Source organism: Humulus lupulus, chromosome 6 (genome assembly GCF_963169125.1).
Source record: "Humulus lupulus chromosome 6, drHumLupu1.1, whole genome shotgun sequence".
Lineage (NCBI taxonomy): Eukaryota > Viridiplantae > Streptophyta > Magnoliopsida > Rosales > Cannabaceae > Humulus > Humulus lupulus.
Genome location: NC_084798.1, coordinates 170046391 through 170068023, shown reverse-complemented (window position 1 = coordinate 170068023; position 21633 = coordinate 170046391). Strand labels below are relative to the sequence as shown.

General features: G+C 34.6%; 1 protein-coding gene across 5 annotated transcripts; it reads right to left on the bottom strand.

The window, feature by feature from the left end:
* Positions 1-3294: 3294 nt before the first annotated feature.
* On the bottom strand, positions 3295-20683 carry LOC133782714 (pyridoxine/pyridoxamine 5'-phosphate oxidase 1, chloroplastic). Of its 5 annotated transcripts, none has more exons than XR_009870680.1 (15): positions 20496-20683; positions 20204-20392; positions 20072-20110; positions 19230-19397; positions 19007-19112; positions 18411-18577; positions 18011-18253; positions 17772-17860; positions 16296-16346; positions 16103-16193; positions 15114-15218; positions 10152-10248; positions 5184-5254; positions 4478-4570; positions 3535-3661 (listed from the first exon to the last, which is right to left on the bottom strand). XR_009870680.1 is itself a non-coding variant. In XM_062222073.1 (14 exons), the coding sequence occupies exons 1-14, from the start codon at positions 20643-20645 to the stop codon at positions 3595-3597; spliced, it is 1629 nt and encodes a 542-aa protein (XP_062078057.1). In that variant the 5' UTR covers positions 20646-20678; the 3' UTR covers positions 3295-3594. The 5 variants fall into 5 exon arrangements, 3 of the variants coding, with proteins under 3 accessions (XP_062078057.1, XP_062078056.1, XP_062078058.1); XR_009870679.1 differs by having other exon boundaries at positions 4478-4573; positions 20496-20682; XM_062222073.1 differs by lacking the exon at positions 10152-10248 and having other exon boundaries at positions 3295-3661; positions 20496-20678.
* Between the last annotated feature and the right edge of the window lie 950 nt (positions 20684-21633).

Genomic DNA, 21633 nt, shown 5'->3' with positions numbered 1-21633 from the left:
ATATATATATACTAGGTAGAAGTATGTGTCATGCATATTTTCTTAGATATCTAAACACAACATTGACATAATGTTGATATATATATAAATATATATATATATATATTTACATTGCTACATGACATATATATAAAATACAATAATATTTTAAAAGAAATTAATAATAGAAATAAAATAAGAATATAAAAAGTTATAGTGTTGACAGCAGTATATATGCATCAACTATTTTTAGTTTCTAATATATCTCGCGGTGTCCTTTGGTAAATTTGATGAAGAAAAAGAGATCCAATCACTTGATAAAAAAAACAAACTATCACACAAATTTATTAGATAAAAAAATAATATGTATGTCTTTATTATTTTTAAATAAATATGATTTAATTATTTAAATTATCATAAAATATCTTAAAAATATCATATTTTAATTAATTCATTCATTCATTTTTGTTTAAGTTTATGTTTTTTCTAGTTTATGAATTAGGCAGTGACAACAAAAAATTATATATTATATGTTTAATATAATATTAAGTTTAATTAAATTTTATTTAAGTTATAAAATGTATGGTTTTATTATTTTTAAATAATTATCATTATAAAATATCTCAAAAATATCCTATTTTAATTTGTTTAATTATTTATTTATTTAATTTACAATCTAGTGTTAAATATAATAATATTCTGTTAAATATAAGGGTGTTTCATTAAAGTTAACGAAAAATAAATAAAAGATCCTTAAAATCAAGAAATTTCGTTATCTACACACTTTTTATATAGAAGAGATATATATATACACACACGTATGTTTTTATTTGTATAGTGTTTATTAATGAGTAATAATATATGCAAAAAAGTTATTCACCAAAATATTAAACCAACTCACGTTACAGTTTCATTTAATCAATCAAATTTATTACCGTGTATCACTATTCTATATTAATATACATTGATATATTGTTTGTTTGCACATGTATAAGAGTATCATTTTATCAATTGTTTTATTATTTAACTTGTTCAATATTTTTTACTGGTTTCAATTATACAATTTTGTAGTCATCCAACTGCGAAATAATTAAGAAACAAGTCATTTTCTTAATATGATGAATTGGGAATTGTATTTGGAAAGGGTCGTGCTAATGGAGAAGGTGAAAGGGGTTTTCTGAAACATTTGAAAAGATTGTGGAAGAGATAAATAATGATTGGAATGATGACTTCGATCTTTTTGATTCATTGGATGAGCTGAATGCTAACGCAAGCATGAATTATGATATATCATCAACACAAACAAGGAAGAAGACTAAGAAAAAATCAAACAATGTGGATTCATTGGTTGATGTACTTTCTTACTCAATACAAGAATTTAGGAAAATGCAAGCTTCTGCGAGTGATTCTATGAAAGTATTTGAAGAAATCAAAAAAGTTGATGGACTAACAAATTTGCAGCGAGTTAAAATTAGAAAATTATTGATCTAAAATCAAGCCCACATCTACTATATTTTCACTTTAGATGAATAATTCAAGCTTGATTTCCTCCACCAGATATTGGAGTGAGTTTGATTTTTCAACTATTTAATAAAAAAAACCTTATTATAAATAAATGTAGGAAGCATATTTGTTGAAGGGGTATGTGACTTGAAATTTATAACTTTTTTATGATGTTTTCGAATTATATTTTTATTCAACAATTAAATGCAATTTCTTAATTTTCTTCCGCCTTCCGCCTTCCGCCTTCCGCCTTCCGTTAGATTTTATTGAAGTATATCATGTTGACTCAAATATTATAATTTTATATAAATAAATATGAAAATAATTTATGATAAAGTATATGTGAATATGAAATTATAGCTCATTTTAATTAATCCACAAATATAATAAAATTTTTGTTTACCAATTAATAAATATTTTTTATAAATAACTTTATTTTGATAATTATGTATAGATAAATTTAAATACAGATTAAATAATTATTTTATTTAAAAAATTATATTATTATCTTTTTAATAATATCTAAAATTCTCGCGATCAACCAAACAATGTAATTCAATTAATAAGAATCTGACCAAATATTTTCATGTACAAACAAACATTCTACGAACATAATTTACAAGTTTCCCTACAATCTTATCCTCGTTATTCTCACTCATCAAATCATTTTGAACTCCTCATACCAAACACCCGGTAAAGGCTTGATTGGGAACACTTTCTAAAAGCACTTTCTGACTTTTTTGGCATTTTTTTACTTTTAATATTTGAAAGCGTTTTAAAAGAGTTGTTTGGATGTGTAACTAAAAGGAAAATACCAATTTAATCCTTGTGTTTTGTTCGAATACTCGATCGGCCCCTATGTTTTGTTAAATGACAATTCGGACCCTCTGTTTTGCAAAACAAATCAAAATAGTACCCTGAGACAAATTTTAGTCAAACAATTTTTCAATATGACCAAAATACTCTCAAATTAAAATAATTAACAATTAAAAATATATATTAATGAATTTTAAAATATAAAGTAAATAAAAAACAAATTTTATTTTACTTAAATTATATTTCATATTAAAAAATAAAAAGTTATTTTCTTCTCTCTCCTTTCTCTCCCTCTCTCCTCTTTCGTTTTTTCTTCCCAAACTGAGCCAGCCCTAAAGAACCCATGGATTCATAGGAATGGCGGTGGCCCTAGACGAAGCTACTCAGTCTCCCCTCAACTGGCCATAGACAAAATATATGTTCAAGCACTGAGCAGAACCCATTTCGATTCCAGCCATCCATGACTTTTTCCTCACCTCCTTCCTCAGCTGCCCTTGGGCTTCTTCAAACAGCTCCAACATTTTTCCGACGCTCCCAAACAAGGTCACGATTCTGTTATTATATACGGCTTCCACGATCTTTTGAAATGGTGACTTCATTCCAAACTCAAATCCCAGGTCAGCGGGTTGCTTATCGTCTCCAACATAGGTGCTCTCCATCTAAAGGTTTGTGAATCTGTCGACTTCTTGTCGCCTAGCAGTGCTTCAACATTGCTCAAGCTTTAAATCTGTGAGAGAGGTAGCAATGGTGAACGGGGGAAGAATTTTGCAGGTTCGGGGGTCTTGGGCGAGGCTTTGTGGGAGACGAGAGTATTCAGGCAAAACACAAGAGCCAAATTAGTATTTTCCCTAACTAAAATAAGTTTTTTCTTGTAAAAGACCTTTTATAGTCCCAAAATCCAAAAGTTTCAACAACCAAGGCCCTAAGTACACGACATGAACTACGATAAATAGCTACTAAATGTTGTTATTGATGGTAATCTGATACCCATCAGAATGATGCACATAAGGTAAGAACTTTTATTTCAATAACGTAAAAAAGGACAATAATAAAGTACTATGAATGATAAGATACATAATACCCCCACATTAACTCTTATTTTGGTGTCTAAGAGTTCCAATTATATGCATTTTTCATAGGCCACACAAAGTAATATTAAAATGCTTCCAATACCATTGTGAAGTTACAAGCAATCAACTTCCATTTCGTTATACACCATTCCAATACCATTGCACATTATAAATTGCTCTATACTGCTAGCAGCAAAGTTCACAGCGATGAAGCTGAAAATAATAGTCAGGGAGCTAAACGTTCAACTTTCCATACTCGTTCTCCATTGGTTTCCTCAGGGGAGTACCTCAGTCTGTACCAGAACAGAACAAAAACAAATTGAGAGAGAATATGGCTGTCAGTGTAAGAAAGTATCAACCTGAACCTTTTGCTACAATTATAAGATCAAATGAGATACATCTTTCTCAATGTGCAATCTGTATTTCACACCAAAGGAACACAAAACCAACATCCTACAAAATAACAAACCAGTTCAAGATGCAAATGCTTGATTTGGATCTCAGGACTACAGTTCCTAACCAGTCGGTGATATATAAACATATGAAGACTTTACCACCTGGATAATGAAAGAAATTAAAAACATGATTAATAAAAGATCACATATGTATGATAGACCTCCAATCCACAAAGCCTATGCCCGAAGTAGGAAAGTGTAGTTGGTGAGTGATTTTGGGATAATTATGGGAAGGCTTTAATTGTCTTGGAATTTGATTGTAATTGTTCTAGAAGGTCCTAGAATCAATGTATATGAAAAGTTGTAAGAATAAGAGGGCTGAGTGCGCGCTGGGCATGCCAATTCTTACGGTGTACTCAACCACGACTCTCATATTACCTGGGATTATCAATAAAATCACTCTATTTCTCTACTTTGCTGCCTATTGCTATTATTTGTGTTCCTAGATTTATCAATGTAAAGGAAATTTTGCACAATGTAAAACTGAATTTTAAACAGCATAATTTTCCTCTCATTCATCTTTTTAACAAGTGTATATTAATTGCTTCAATCATGTCCGTCATGTGTGCCACACAAGCCAACTTGATATGCATACACCATATTCTAGCACAAGGATGAAAAATGAACATCTCTCGTAAATGGGATAGAAACTACCTGTCATGCAATCGAGACTTCTGTCCTTGCCAAAACTCAAACAGCTCAGGTTCAAGCCGGTATCCTCCCCAGTGTTTAGGCTTTGGAATCACACTTCTGTGCAAACAAGAAAATAAAATTATTCCAGACATTTTAAAAGGAATAAATTGTGTTCCTTCATTTTTAATAAACGGAATAGAGAACAGGTATGAAAATCATTCAAGTGTCCATGCAGAACAAAAACCTTATTGACTTTGTAATGATAGCAAAGTAAAACAAAATGGCAGCCACAGCATGTAAAGCAGTGATGGACCAAGAAGCTGTGAACCAAGAAGCTGGGACCCATTATCTATATTCTTGGATGAGAAAGGACATCATTGGATCGAGTAAATTTTCAGCATATTGAAAAAATCAATCTAACAACAGAACTAATCCTCCTTCCATGGGATGATTTAGTCCAATTGAGAAACTTGGAATAATTCTATCATATCCAATCCTCTCCCTTCATATATATATATATATATATATCAATAATAAGACAAAAAATTAAATCTTTCTATCCAACTTGTTCTTCATAAGTTGTTGACAAATTATTATATTGCCCATTCTTTATTTGTTTTCTATTTTGTTTGTTTAATTCAATCCAATACTATCCTAATCACCAAAAGAGGCCTTAAAGAATTGTACATTACTTGCCCAAGTCAAAATAAAATACCAAATGACTTACCCATCGGAGTATTTTTCCTCTAATTCTTTATATAATTCATATAGAACATTCCTTCCGGGAACTACTGTACTCTGAAAGAAACAAAAGTATTGTAAGAGTTTTGATAATTATTCAAGTGTCATCTTTGTGGCAGCCTATCTAAGATAAATATATTGCAAAGTGAAAGAAACAAAACAACAACAACAAGAAACAAAACTTTGTATTCATCAATGGGATAAAATACAAACTAAAGGGAACATGTTTAACTCATAACTCAGAGAAATGAGAACGTGAACCTAAAACACAGCCAAAAGACATACAAGGAAACAGAAAAAGAAAACAACAACATTACAAAAAAATGGTCCACTCTCTGCTTAAATCTGAGATAGCGAGTCCCTCAAAACCTTTAGCTTTATAAACCCAAGTTCCCACCCAGAATTTTATCTTTTCCATAATTTTTTTTCTTTTGTTTCTTCTGTCATCAAATATTCAGCTGTTTCTCTCCAACCACAGCTCAAAAAATGGCCAGGGTTGCTGCTGAACACAATGTTGAAACACGTATTATCTCCCTTCAGCTTACACGCCATCAACTGGGTACAAAGGTGTGACATGCACACCGGTTAAGGCTAAATTCCTTAAGTAGCTTAGTCCACAATAAATAGGTTATTGATCCTCCATTTGATCTGCAGCAAACACACCAACCTGGAGACAAGGTTTGGTAGGGGCATCTTTTTTGCATAGTTTTGTGTAAACCTTCCCACAGCAAGAAGCCATCCAAAAGCTTTTACTTTTGATAAGGCAGAAATTTTCCACAGAACTTTTGCCCATTCCTTCTCAACATCCAAGGTATTAAACTTTAAACTTTCAAATGCAGATTTTAAAAAAAAAATCTCGGTGCTGTCCACAATCCAAACCCTTCCACCCTCCAACGAAGTGCATGGGGAACAATTCTCTTACCATTGCAGGAGCTCAATCAGATTAGGGACTTCTCTACCATTTTTTTGTCTTTTTTGGAAATGTAGATTCCAGCTGACCTCAGTTCCCACTCAACCCTCTACAAAGAATTCTTTGAAACTTTTTTTTTTTTTTTTTTGCAGAGGAAAGCAAAGCCAAATCTGGAAACATCTCTTTCAGCACAATGTTTCCTATCCAAGCATCTTCCCAATATCTTATCTTCTCTCTATTTCCTAACTTAATCATATTTAGGAACTCGCTATACAAGGACGCTATAAAGAATATTAGTGAAAGACGTAAATTACTAAAACAGTTTTTGGATTCTCTTTTGCCAAGTATAAGTGTAAAAATGGTGAGGAAAAGATCACCTTTCTATTTGTATTTTATTTCTGTGATACAAATTTACAACCTAGGGCTAGTATTATATAGGCTATACACTAATCACAACTTTAATTTCAAAATATTAAACAATCCCCATAAATGAGGGAACTAGAAAGTCACACCCTTTGATTTCCATAACGGTCAACACTCCCCCTCATGCTAGACTAGACTTCAGATATTAATGAGTCCAAACTTGTTTACTAGGAAATCAAATACCCGTTCAAATAACCCTTTTGTGAGAATATCAGCCAGTTGATGATCTGTTTGGACATATTTAATGCTAATAATTCCTCCATCAATCTTCTCCTTAATAAAATGACAATCTACTTCAACGTATTTAGTTTTGTCATGATGTATAGGGTTATGGACAATACTAATTGTAGAATTTTCTGAATAATTTTATTACTTGATATTGAAACAGTTTACAAGCTGTGAATATATCCAGAAGGAAAGAAAAGACTTGATCCTCAAATTCTGTTGTGAACAGAATATCATAAAAACTAGGACAATAAATAAAAAAATATCTATACAAGGAAAGAAATAAAAATACAATATTCCTATCATTAATTTCGGTATCCTATCAAAGTTTTCTATTCTAATATTTCTACACTCTCCCTCAAGCTGAGTTGTATATATTATACAAACCCAGCTTGAAATTAAATTCTTCAAAACTTGTTCTTGGTAGAGCCTTTGTTAGGATGTCTGCAATTTGATTCTTTGTAGGAATATAGTTGAGTTGTACAATCTTTGAATTCACCTTTTTAGAGATGAAGTGCTCGTCTATTTCAACATGTTTTGTTCTGTCATGGTGAACTGGATTTTTAATGATGCTAATAGCACCCTGACTATCACGGTACATTTTAAACCCCTCAGAAGAGTCAATTCTTAACTCATTCATCAATCTTTTAATCCACATCCCTTCACATATACCTAGGGCCAATGCACGATATTCTGACTCTGCACTACTTCTTAAAACAACAGACTGTTTTTTGCTTCGCCAGGTAACAAGATTACCCCAAACATAGGTGCAGTAGCCACTAGTTGATCGTTTGTCAGTTAGTTCTCCAACCCAACTGGAATCTGTGTAAATCTCTAAGTCTCGATTGTTGTGCCTTTTGAAGTGCAAACCAAGACCTGGGGTCATCTTTAGATACCTTAGAATTCAATAAACGGCTTCCAAGTGCTCCTCACAAGGACTATGCATATATTGACTGACTACACTGACAGAGAAAGCAATATCAGACCTAGTATGAGATAAATCAGTTTTCCTACTAATCTTTGATAACTCCCCCTCTCTACTAGAATTGATTCCCCACTTCGGTTCTCAAGTTTGGATCCATTGGAGTGTCTGTAGGTTTGCTCCCAATCATTCCAGTTTCCTTTAGAAGATCTAGAATATACTTTCTTTGAGATATAATAATTCCATCTCTAGGTCGGGCTACCTCCATTCCAAGAAAGTATTTGAGTTGTCCTAGATCTTTTATCTCAAATTCTGAGGCAAGAAGTCTTTTGAAATTCAAAATTTCACCTGAGTCATCTCAGGTTAGGATAATGTCATCTACGTAAACAATGAGAATTGCCAGCTTCCCTGTTGGAGAAAACGTTACAAACAAGGTATGATCAACTTGGCATTGAGTGTATCCAATCTTTACAACTGACTTTGCAAATTTATCGAACCATGCTCGAGATGACTGCTTCAAGCCATAAAAGGATTTGAGAAGTTTGCACACTACCTGACCTTTGAAGTGTTTTTCTAGTCCTGGTGGAACCTCCATATAGACTTCTTCCAATTCTCCATTTAGAAAAGCATTTTTAACATCCAACTGATATAAAGGTCAGTCACAATTCACAGCAAGTGATAACAAAACTCTTACTGTGTTAAGTTTCGCAACAGGAGCAAAAGTCTCTTGATAGTCAACACAGTATGATTGAGTGAACCCCTTGGCAACCAACCGAGCCTTGAATCTGTTGATGCTCTCATCTGAGTTATATTTAACTGTAAAAATCCACTTGCACCCAACTGCCTGCTTTTCGTGAGGCAACTTAGTGAGAACCCATGTACCGTTTTTCTCAAGTGCTTTAATCTCCTCATCGACTGCAATTTTCCATTTTGAATCTTTCAAGGCCTCATAGATGTTTGCAGGAATCTGAACACGTTCAAGAGAAGAGACAAAAGCTCGGTACATAGGAGTTAGTTTCCCATAAGCAACATATTTTTCAAACGGATGACAAGTGCAAGATCTAACACCTTTCCGATGAGCAATAGGTAGATCAAGATCGTTATCAATAGGAGAAACTAACTCATAAGTTATGGAATCCATACCTTCAGTGTTTTCAAGGTCAAGAGAGCTCGGGTGTGTCTGAACAGTCCTTGTTTTGCATGTTGACCTCTATATTCCCAACTTTTCTCCTTGTATAAACACAAAGTTCTTTGTTTCCTACGTCAAGTTGTGCTCAATTTTGAAGGGGTGATGAATTTGGAAAATTGTTGGTATTTTCTGAAGGAGGATTGACTGATGGACGACTGACTTGACAACGCTATTTGGACTAGGATTTTGTTGGCTGTGCACAGGAGGATCCGACTTTGGGAACAGTAGGATGCTCATGTGTCATGATATTAGGCTGTGAAAAAATAGCTTGATTATCTTGAAGGGTTTCCCAGAGCTTATATTCCCTTGAATTCTCCCCCTGAATATCAACCCTTGGAAAGAAAGACTGATATTCAAAAATGCGACATCCAAAGTGTTGTAGACTCTTTTGGTAACTGGAGCGTAACACTTGTATCCCTTCTTAGTATTGGAATACCCAATAAAGATACATTTGAGACTTGGGATCAAGTTTTGATCTTGCATGATCGTAGATATGGACAAAAGCAGGACAACCAAAGACTTTGAGCGGTAACTCTGAGGAGAAGGCTAAGATATGAAGATACAAGGACAACAACACATTTCTTGGGGTATTAAATTGTAACACACTGCTGGACATACGATTAATTAGGTAGGTAGCAGTAAGTAATGCTTCCCCCAAAAAAAATTTGGGACTTTTTTTGAAAACATAATAGCTCGTGAAACATCAAGAAGATGTCTATTTTTCCTCTCGGCTACTCCATTTTGTTACGGAGTATCAACGCATGAACTAATATGAATGATTCCTTTATCCAACAAGTATGGACCACCAACAAGTATGGACCAAGGATTGAGTTAAAATATTCTTTCCCATTGTCAGCTTTCAAAACTTTAATTTTTTGTTTGAATTGATTTTGAATCATAGAATGGAATATTTAAAAAATAGATGAAGTTTTCGATTTTTCTTTCATGAGAAAAGTCCATATTGTTCGAGTGTGATCATCAAAGAAGGATACAAACCATCTAGAGCCATTAATATTTTTAACCAGTGAGGGTCCCCAAATGTCACTGTGTATCATTGTAATAGGTTTTGAAGGTTTATATGAAATGCTTGAAAAAATATTTCGAGTATGTTTAGCAAGTTGGCACACCTCACAATGAAAGAAATTTGACCTTTTATTGATAACTAAATGAGGAAATAGTTTTTGATGATAACCAAAATTTGGATGTCCAAGGCGTAAATGCCATAACATAACAAGACTTTCACTAAGAATAGAAACATAATTAAAAACAGAATGAGAAACACAACTGAACTTGCGAACTTGTTTATTTGTAGAATTGTCCTTGAGAAGGTAGAGACCATTATGCAATTCAGCATTGCCAATCACCTTCCCCGAGCTCCCAACCTGAAATTCACAAATGGTAGGATAAAATTTAGTCACACATTTAAGATCTCTAGTGAGTTTGCTAATGGATAGAAGATTGCAATGTAATTTAGGGACAAAGAGAACAGATGAAAGAAGGTCATCTGATAATTTTACAAATCCGGTCCCTAAAACTTTTGAAAGAGATCCAACAACAATTCTAACTGTATGAGATTAAGTACACGGTTTGAAGGTGGTGAAGACTTGTAAATCACCTTTCATGTGATCAGATGCCCTAGAATCAACTATCCAAGGACCTGAGTTGGAATGAGCAGCAAATGCATGAGAGGTTGTACCTTGTGAACTCATCAGGTTGACATTAGCTTCGGCTGAAGGTAAAGTAGATTGCTTTTGTTGAGTCATCTGCCCAAGAAGCTACTGCAGTGCATCAAGTTGATCCCTGAAGATAGAACTGACCTCACTAGGTGCGCCTTCAATAGTCCACATTAGCACGCCCTTGATCTGGTCGGGATCGAGGTTTCCAATCTACTGGCTTGCCGTGAATCTTCCAACAAGTGTCACGAACATGGCCATGTTGTTTGCAGTGGTCACACCAAGGTCTACCCTTCCGAGTTCTATCATCTTGAGAGGAGGAATGAGTGAACATTGCAGATCCACCAGAGTGCACTGTCAAGTCCGGCATCATCAACTTCAAGCGACTTTCCTCCCTTCTGACTTCAGAAAAAGCTTCACGGATAGAAAGGCATGGTTTGAAACTCATAATTCTCCCTCTGACTTGATCGAGGTCCTTATTCAACCCTAATAAAAATTTGTAAGTTCTCTTTTTCTCGACAATCTCTTTGTATAAGGCAGCATCATTAGGGCACTTCCAAGAATACACTTTAAACATATCAAGTTGCTGCCAAAAACGTGTGATAGTATTATAATAATACTGTGTCACATTAGAGTCTCCTTGTTTAAGTTCAAACAGTTTAGTTTCTGTTTCAAAAAGTTCATAAGTGTTTTCAAAATTTGAGTAGGTGTCACGGGCTGCCTCCCAAAGAGTTCGAGTAGTCCGATAGAGAAGAAAATTTTCTCCAATCTCAGGAAGCATGGAGTTGATTACCCAAGACATTACCATGTTGTTCTCGGTTTTCCATTGTCGATAAGTAGGATCTGTTTCCTTGGGTTCCACGATGTCACCAGTAAGATATTCATCTTTCCCTCTGCCGGAGATATACATGATGACAGATTGAGACCATTGAAAGTAGTTTTTCCAGCTGAGTTTGTGACAAGTAATCAAGAGAGGAGAACTATCAAGGACATGGGGAGGATTTGGAGTAGTGATGGCACTGGGATCTGATTTGGATTCATTTTCTGAGGACACAGATTCGACTGGAGTGGAGTCGGAGTCAGTAGGAGAGGCCATTGAAATCAAGTGGGATTGTTGAAGAAAATGGCAAAGAAGAAACTAGGGTTCAGATGCAAGCTCTAATACCATGTAGAATTTTCTGAATAATTTTATTACTTGATATTGAAACAGTTTACAAGCTGTGAATATGTACAGAAAGAAAGAAAAGACTCGATCCTCAAATTCTGTTGTGAACAGAATATCCTAAAAACTAGGACAATAAATAATAAAATATCTATACATGGAAAGAAATAAAAATACAATATTCCTATCATTAATTTCGATAACAAAGCTTTCTATTCTAATATTTCTACACTAATGGTAAACTGGTTATCACAATAAAGCTGAATAGGGGCTTTATACTCAATCTTCAACTCCTCTAATAGGCGTTTGATCCATATTGCTTCACAAACTCCGTGGGTCATGGCTCTATAATCTGCTTCTGCACTGCTTCTAGCAACCAGTGTTTGCTTCTTACTTCGCTGTGTTATCACATTCTCCATACTATTGTGCAATATCCAGATGTAGACTTTCTATCATCAACTGAGCCAGCCCAGTCTGCATCTGTGAATACTTCAACTTTCCTTTCAGTTGTCTTTTGGAAGAAAAGACCTTTCCCTGTAGTTTGCTTAAGATACCTTAGAATTCTATATACGGCATTGAGATGTCCTTGACACAAATCATGCATATATTGACTAACAAGACTTGGACTGGTGTGTGCGAGGTAGATTAGCTTTCCTACTAGTTGTTGATACCTTCCTTTATCAACTGGATTTCCTTCAAACATCCACTTTTTGTCTCCAAACTCAATTGGAGTTTTGCTTGGCTTACTTCCAAGCATACCTGTCTCGTTTAGAAGATCAAGAGTATATTTTCTTTGGGACACAGAAATACCCTCCTTGCTTCTAGCAAATTTCATCCCCAGAAAATACCTGAGTGAACCGAGATTCTTGACTTCAAACTCTTTTGCCAACATTTCTTTGATCGAATTCATTTCTTCAGTGTTGTTACCAGTGACAATTATGTCATCAACATACACAATTAACACTGACATTTTTCCCATCCCAGAGTGTTTAATAAATAAAGTATGATCAGTCTAACCTTGCGTGTATCCAAGTCCCTTACTACTTTCAGGAAACGGTTGAACCATGCTTGAGGAGATTGTTTCAAGCCATAAAGAGACTTGTTCAGCTTGCAGACTTTAGTTGTATTGGGAGGATTATCTGGTGAGAGGACAATAGCATCGATAGCCTTTTTGTGTAGGAAAATAATCCAAAAACACTGTCTTAATGGCTTTAGGATCAAGTTTACTCCGCTTTTGGGAGTGAATGTGAACAAAAGAAGTGCAACCAAAAACTTTGACTGGCAGAGAATTGGTGGACACATAAGGATACAGAGTTTGAAACACAGAGTATGGTGTTTTGAATTGAAGGGCTCGATTGGGAAGACGATTAATGAGATAAGTAGCAAAGAGGACAGCATCACCCCAAAGATATTTTTGAACATGCATGGTAAACATGAGAGCACGGGCAACTTCTAATAGGTGACGATTTTCTGCTCAGCCACCCCATTTTGTTGTGGTGTATCCATAGGAGCTTTGATGAATAATCCCATGATGAAGGAAAAAGGGACTAAGAGTAGTATTGAAATATTCAGTACCATTGTCAGTACGAAGTGTCCGAATAGAAGTTTGAAACTGCGTTTAAATCATATGATGAAAGTTTTGAAAAACAGAATCAGCTCCAGACTTATGTTTAAGCAGATAAACCCAAGTGATCTGTGTGTGATCATCAATGAATGTAATGAACCAACGCTTACCATGAGAAGTAGTAACTTTTGAGGGACCCCAAATGTCATTATGGATAAGAGAGAAAGGACGGGAAGGATCATACATTTTTGGAAGGAAGGAGACTCTGTGTGTTTGGCAAATTGACAAATATCACATTAAAAATCAACAACCTTTTTATAAATAAACAAAGAGGGAAATAATTGTTTTAAATATAAAAAACTTGGATGCCCAAGTCGACAGTGCCATAACATAATTTTTTGAGAAATTGAATCAAAAACAGATTTTGAAACATAAGAATTAGAAATAGAACTTGAATCCAAACGAAGTTGAGAAGGTTGCTCTCCTCTTTGTCCATCAAAGAAATAAAGTCCATCATGAATCCTAGCACTGTCAATCGCCCTCCCCAATGATAGATCCTGAGAGTGTCAAGAATTTGACACAAATTTAGCAAGGCAGTGATTATTAACCGTTAGCTTATGGACAGAGATTAAATTGCATTTTAAAGAAGGTACATAAAGAACCAATTTAAGATGTAAATCAGCAAACAATGTAATGGTGCTAATTCCTACAATAGGAGAGTAAGAGCCATCTGCAATTTTGACACTAGATTTAGTGGAACACTAATAATATGAATAAAACAAGTGAGGGAAACCTGTCATGTGATCAGCAGCGCCGGAATCTATTATCCATGGTGTTTGGAAAGTTGAAGAAAAATTACCAGTTTTGATAGAAGCAAAGGTGAACTGGTTATGGGCCTGAGATTGGGCTTAGATTTGGGTAGGCCCACTATTATGAGAAAAACTTATTGTGGGCCTAAACTTGATAGGTGCAATGATGGGTTGATGATGGACTGAATTGGGATTAAAATTAGGGATGTCGGTGGGTTGTGTTTAGGCCGAGTATGGCCCAATCTTTTAAGATGAATTTTCTTTACGTGTAGACATGGTGACTTATGTGACCCAGGGACCGATTGAACTTCTGAGAAGTCTGAGCGTCAAAGGACTGTGCACGGCCGAGACTGGGGACAAGATGGTTGCGGCAAGAGACCTAGAATCGAGAGCTCAGGCAAGAGTGATGTCAGAGATGGTGGCTGAGAGCTCCTGAGTTGGAGAGGATGCCGAGAACTTCTGGGCGTCATACAACTGGAGAGGACGCCGGAGTGGTGCGATGGGGTTCGACCGAAAGCTTCAGAGCCGAGAGCTTCAGAGAGAGTCTCAGGAGGCCATGCGACTGGGTGACGGTGGTCGAACTAGGTGACGGTGGTCGGACTGGAACTACCGAGAGGACTGGATGTCAAAGAAAGATGTGGCTGGGAACAAAAGAAAACAGAGAGGACCGAAGGAGCCTTAAAGCTCTGATACCATGTAAAAATGGTGAGGAAAAGATCACCTTTCTTTCTGTATTTTATTTCTGTGATACAAATTTACAACCTAGGGCTAGTATTATATAGCTTATACACTAATCACAACTTTAATTATAGAATGCTAAACAATCCCTATAAATTTGGGAACTAGAAAGACACACCCTTTGATTTCCATAACTGTCAACAATAAGGATATGTTTAATTTTCTCATATAAAACTTTCACAAAATGTAGCACACTTTATTTTGTAACCTTCATAATAAAGGCAAAACCTAATAAGCAATCTCTTTTTAGATTGAAGGAAATGTGTTACACATAAATAAGGAGGAATGAGAAAAATAGAACCTGCTTGCTAACTATTGCTCCGATTTGACTTCCTTGAGGACGGGAATGAAAGTATTGTTCAGATTCCTCATCAGAAACTTTCTGAACAGATCCTTCCACTCTTACCTACAAATAAAAAGTTAATGTACGGCATACTCTTCATTTAGAAGTGCTACTGATGGCAAAACGCTAAGGCATGTTTAAAAATCAGTAATGTGGAAAGTAATGGAAATGAAAATTAGGAAGGTGTATTCCATATCTATCGATGTGTTTACTTTTTCCTTTAAGACATCAGTTGTGGGGAATCCTTCACAAAATTATTTAAACTGAGAAGGGATGGTTCAATTTTATTCATTCCAATCCTCCTTCAAACTTTTTCCTTTGACAATTTTTTCCATTACAGGCAAATAAACATTTCCTAAATAGTGGAGGAACCTTATTGCTGAAAGAAAAGAAAAGAACACAACTTGGAAAAGTTATTTACACTAATAAACCTCTCTTGTCCAAATCCACTTAAATGCATGTTTTTTTTAATCAATCCCCCTTGTTATTACTAGAAAAGTGTATTTGAGGTAAAATGTTAGCTCCCACAAGGCAAGATGATTATGACCTTAAAAGTTGTTATAAATATTAAACCAAAAGAAAACAGATATTTGTATATGCTATGCAACAAATCCCTGGATCTTCCATCTTCCATTCTATGTTAGAAGTTAAATTTCCAATAACCCTAAAGAGAAATGTAAAACTTCAAATAACCATTCAAAACCGTGCTTGAACATACATGGCTACACATAATACATAAAAGTTCTGGAAGAATTGACGAATGATTACATATTTTCAGGTTAAGGTTGTTGCATATAAGACTCAGGAGTAAGGGTATGCCAGAAAGCCAAAGCGGATTTCCACATCCAAGTAAATAAGCTAAATAAGAAATTCTTTATAAAGATACGTCTTCAATATCTCTCTGGTGGAAAACATATTTTGTGTAAAAATGATAAATATGAATGTACCTGCCGATTTAATCCATCCCAATAAAAAAGAAGCGATGCATGAGGATTTTCTGATAATTCATGAGCCTTTTGACTCTCATAATTGGTGTACCTGCATATGGGAACAACAGAAGAAAATTATAATCATTTATAGAAAGGCATTACAAGCACTGCTGCTGAAAGTACACTATCATAAAGGTGATGCGGTACTAACCAGACAAAACCATTCTCATCAAACCCTTTTAGCAATACCATTCGTGATGAGCTGTACAGAACAGTAAAATGACAGTGAATCAACAAATTCACATTTATAAAGGAAACAGCAATATCAAAGCACAAAATGCAAGAAGCAAAAACAAATAACAGAAACTGATAAGTACATTGTTCATCTGGAAATGTGGTCCAAACAAAATAAACTAAGAATATAGTTGTTATAAATTTTATTGGAGAAAACTACCGAAATTTACCAATGATTTGCTTGTGTAGTCAAATAGAGAAATCCACAAAACTGATTCCAAAGGGCTGTAGCAGTAATGATAGACACTAAATACAGAAGTCAATACTTGAAAGAATTCTTCTATTCCAAACTTTTCGAGACAGTTTGGTATCTCCCCAGAAAGTAATTTACTTTATTTTACAAACAAATTCTAATCTGATACCCTCTAAGAAGATAGGACTGCCCCTAACTAAAAGAAATAACAGAATTCTAACTAGAAATACAACCAGCCAATAGGAACATAAGATATTACTGCTCAACAATAACACTCTAATAACTTGTGACCTATTCTTGCATCTGAGTATGTTGGGCATGTTAAGCATATTTGAGGCCTAACACAGTACTCTACTTGCACATAATTTAGGCCATAACTTTGATTCCCAAATAACCACTCCCCAAGCAATATTATCTTCCTCAAGTAGGACTTCTAATAAACTATTATTCTAAAAAATATGTAGATGACTTTGTTAATGAGGTTAGTGCAAAGGAAATACCTCTATGCACGTCATAGTTGAGCAACTACAGTGACTCCACAAGCTAAGCACTTCAATAACATAGATTATTCCCAAATACCATGCTGGTGTGTTTGGTAGAGCAAAGAAATGGAAAATGAATAGAAAATGAGAGTGTACTATTGAATCACAGTAAGCAAACTAACAGACAGGGTATTTGAAAGACTCCCAGAGCAAAGCTCAGTTACAACTTAGATCAGCCATATCCTCTCTTCACACGCTTGTCTCTTTTAATACACATAAAACCTTCCATAACAAACTACCGCTCAATGCTCAAACCTGCCAGCTAAGCTACTAACACATCACTCATTAGTTTTCTTACAACGCGTACAGTCAATTCAAACAGGATGCCTATCAGTGTTCAACTAATATCACAAAGCATCCAAGTTCGATCTTACATTCTTTGAGAGTTAGAGAATAATTATATCAGATGACATCACACACTTGCATCTTACAAAGTGCATGACAAGATTAGGAGAAACTTTAGACTCAATAAAACCCTTGAGTGTAATACAAACCCTAACATGTTATTTCAGTCTAGCACAAGAGAAGGAAAATTTTCAATTTAGAACTCTATTTAAATAACTGAAGTGTGCACATCTGACACAAATAAATACTCCATGAATATACAAATATACAGTACTGACAATAAAGGTAACAAAGCAGCAAAAGTAAACATTACACTTTTCCATTCTTTCCGGCAGTTGACAAGGCCATGGCATTTGGTTCTTTTAATCCAGCACCCACTGCTTCCTCAAACCACTTGCGGAACTGCAAGATAGCTATTCACTTAATTGATATACCAGGCTAATTTCTGCAACTAAATATAACAAATATGTATATATATGTACATGTTTAAAATAAATTATAAGTACGCAAGATTGAAAAAGTAATAATCACCCAGCAATTCACTTATTCTACCTGATTTATTGGGTCAGATTCCACTTCTTCCTCAAGGAACTCAGGAGAAATGTAATTCTCTCTCAGAGCTGATACATCAATTTTTGGAGGTTTCCCAATCCGAACACACATAGAAGTTCCACTATATGATGGAAGATGTAGTTTGTACTTTTCAGCAATTAGTGGAGGTACAAATCTGCCACCCAGAAAGTGGTGTGGGCCAGAAAATTTTTTTGCACACAACTTCGGAGCAGTCAAAGAAACCTAAAAAACACTGAAACTCATTGAATAAGATAGTTCATTCTTTTTGCTCAAAAAAAAAAAAGATAGTTCATTCTTTCACATTCTCATAAACAAATTTTGAAAATGAAATCTTCCAAATCAGTGTGAAAACACAATGGCAGTTTCCCTCCAAGCCTACCAACATGTCAGGTTTGATGCCTTCACCACCAATGTCTCCTTCTTCAACATGCCACCCGGATGGAATGTCCACAGAGACAATAGCAGGGGTTTTTTGATGTGTTTCATCAAAATTCCGTAGAGAAACAAGCATTTGGACCAAACCATCAAAGGGAGGCCTTGGGGAACCTGATTGTTAAAACACGGTGATTAGTTTATATAAATACATACAATGGGAGTTGGTTCAATATGTCTATGCAAACATTTTATTTGAAAAGTTGTATTTATTATTTTTTTGCAATTGATGATAAATCGATAAAAATGATGCATTGTGGCCATTAGATTATATTTCATTTTCCTAGTGATAATTAGAAGAAAAAAAAATCTATTGTAACTACCCCATTCGTATAACTTCATTTTATTTTTTTAAAAGAACAATACTCGATAAGGTGTATCCAATTGGATGCATCACTACACAAATAGTATATAATAATTTATCACCTTGAATAGACTTACTATGTAAAGATCTAGAATCAATTTAAAGAACTAAATTTGATGACTTTACTAGAAGGAATAAAGTTCGTTTAGGAGATCCAGAAACAAAAAGATGATAAATACCATGGTACGAGAACCCAAACATTGCATCAACAATAATGTCAAAGTCCTCCGACAAGTTTAAAGGCAAATCTTCAACGGAGATGAAAGGGACTGAGAGTGATTCTAGCTACAAAATTACTAATAAGATAAGTATCTAAAGAAAAACAGTATAAAAGAAGCTGAGGATTGTCAATCCATTAATATGAAAGTAAAGCTCTATAACAATAAAATGTACGGAACATACCTGAGTAACAAGCCCATCATACAGAGGCTTGGGAGTTCTTTTCGGATAACAAATAATAGGTTTATACCCAAAGTGAAGCAGATGGCGAGCAGCAACAAGACCATCACCACCATTGTTCCCAGGGCCACAAATAGCAAGCACACGATTATGCTCACTTGATTTGTAGACCTTCCAAAACAAAAACATAATGCTTCATAAGTGGAAAGCATAGAATTTCCAAAACTGAGTTCTCAATACCTCCGAACAGAATTAAAGGCCTAAGTAGGCAGTAACGGAGCCACTTGGTAGCCCCTCAATTTTATTTTATTTTATTTTCCTTTATATTTATCTTATTAAGCTAAAACAAATTATATGGTCTAATTTTTTTAAAATAATAATAATAAATAAATAAATAAGGCAATGAAACCCCTTAAATTTACAGAAAAAAATTGGAACAAGTTCATTTCAAGCATCTCATATTTTTATTGCTCGTCTTGAGTATTCTGCTTGCTCACAAAAAGTTGAAAAAGGCAATATCTGCCAAAAATAAGTCATGACTCCGTCACTGTAAGTAGGCGTGTTGCAAGGAATTATCAATGAGTACAATCCAATCATATCTTCCCCACATAATACAAACTACAAGGCAATAAAATTAACACAATTAAATTCTACGGATGATCAGAATTTAAATTCTCAGTTCATACAATAGAAGTATAAGAATACATTCTACTAAATGTGGATTTGGTTCACGTCAACGATTATCCATAAGTATGGATTTTCAAAAGGAAACTCAATTCACAAAACCCAAATTTTTCATAGTCTAATTTAACTCAATCAAAAACAAAAAGAGAACAATACATTACCTCTGCTATGGCAGCAGCCACGCTCAAACCAGCCAATTCCTACAATGGAGGATGAACAAGAACAAACCCATATCGAATTAAGAACACAAATGAAAAAAGAGAAGCTTCTTGCAGAAAATAGAAAAGACGGACCATTAATTGATCGACACTAAACCCAAGAGGACCCATGAGGGTCTCATCGATCTCGGCAGCTTGGCGCTGTGTCAGGTACGATATAGAGTCCGAATTTTGCATGCTTTTGGTTGACACTACTCTCGATTGGCTTCCAGGCTTGGAACAAAAAGCCAAACTTGCAGAGCTGGCAATTGGGTGGAGAAAAACCTGAAGATATGTAAATAAATATTGTATATGTATATAAGAAATGGGCGATGATGTTCAGTAATGGAGAAAGAAGAGAGAGAGAGAGAGAGAGAGAGAGACTTACAGAAGAGCGTTGGGGAAGAGGACTGCGGAAAGAGTGAGAGGGTTTGGAAATGAAAGAGTGAGAATTATGAGAGGCAGAGGCGAGGAAGAGTGATTGAGTGAAGAGAAAACATGTCATTGTTCTACTGTCTTTGCGAACTAACCGCCACATTTTCCCCCCTTTTTCTTTTGTTGTGTAACTTGTGTACTACTTGTAATGCCTAACCTTCAATTTAAATTAAATTACCCTTATTCCACGCTCGGCTATTTTTTTTTTAATGATTAGACTTTGAATAATAGAAAATTTAAGATCCTATCCTCAAGGTGGACCTAAATAGATAACTATGATCCCTATTGTTAAAATTTCTAAAGTATGCTACAAATTCAAATATTACCCAAACTATCCATCTGCCTCACTCAATCGAATTCTCTCCTCTCTTACTCGAACCCGAACCTAATCCATGAAGTCCCTCTTGAACTCAAGATTAAACATTGCATCCACGAGTTTGAAGGACACACGTCGAGGGCCTCCTTTATTAGTATTGGCGACCTTATTTTCACATACCCACGCTATTAAAAAACCCACAGATGAGGACCTCCTCAATCATATAGGTTAGGACTCAATTTTTGTGGGTGTTGAATTGTTTAGTTTAAAGTTAGAATCATTGTAGTGTCAAAATATTAGATTTATTGCATTTTAGTGTTATTGCTTCGATTGTTTGTGATTGATTCTTGAGCTTTTTGTGTTTAAAAAAATAGCTTTTTTTTTAATTTGATGCTCTTTGATGGTTTTTCCGATGCATATATGAAATTTGTAATAGACATGAGTTCAATGGTATTCAATATTACCTCAATAAGTTTCAATGCATGTGAGATAACCTATAGAATTTAAAAAGTCAGGGCCTATTTGGCATTGTTTTCTGTTTTTTGTTTTCAAAATTTTGTTCTCAGAAATGAGAATAGAAAACTGTTTTTGTAGTTTTAAAAAAATAAGAAGTGTTTGGTTAATATTTTCTAAAAACAATTTTTTTAGTTTTATTTTTTTTTAATCTTAAATAAAAAATGAACAAATATATTTACAAAGAGAAAAATATTTTAAAAATTTGTAATAAATAATAAGATAAAATAATTTGAAAGAAAAAATGATGAAAAATAAGAAG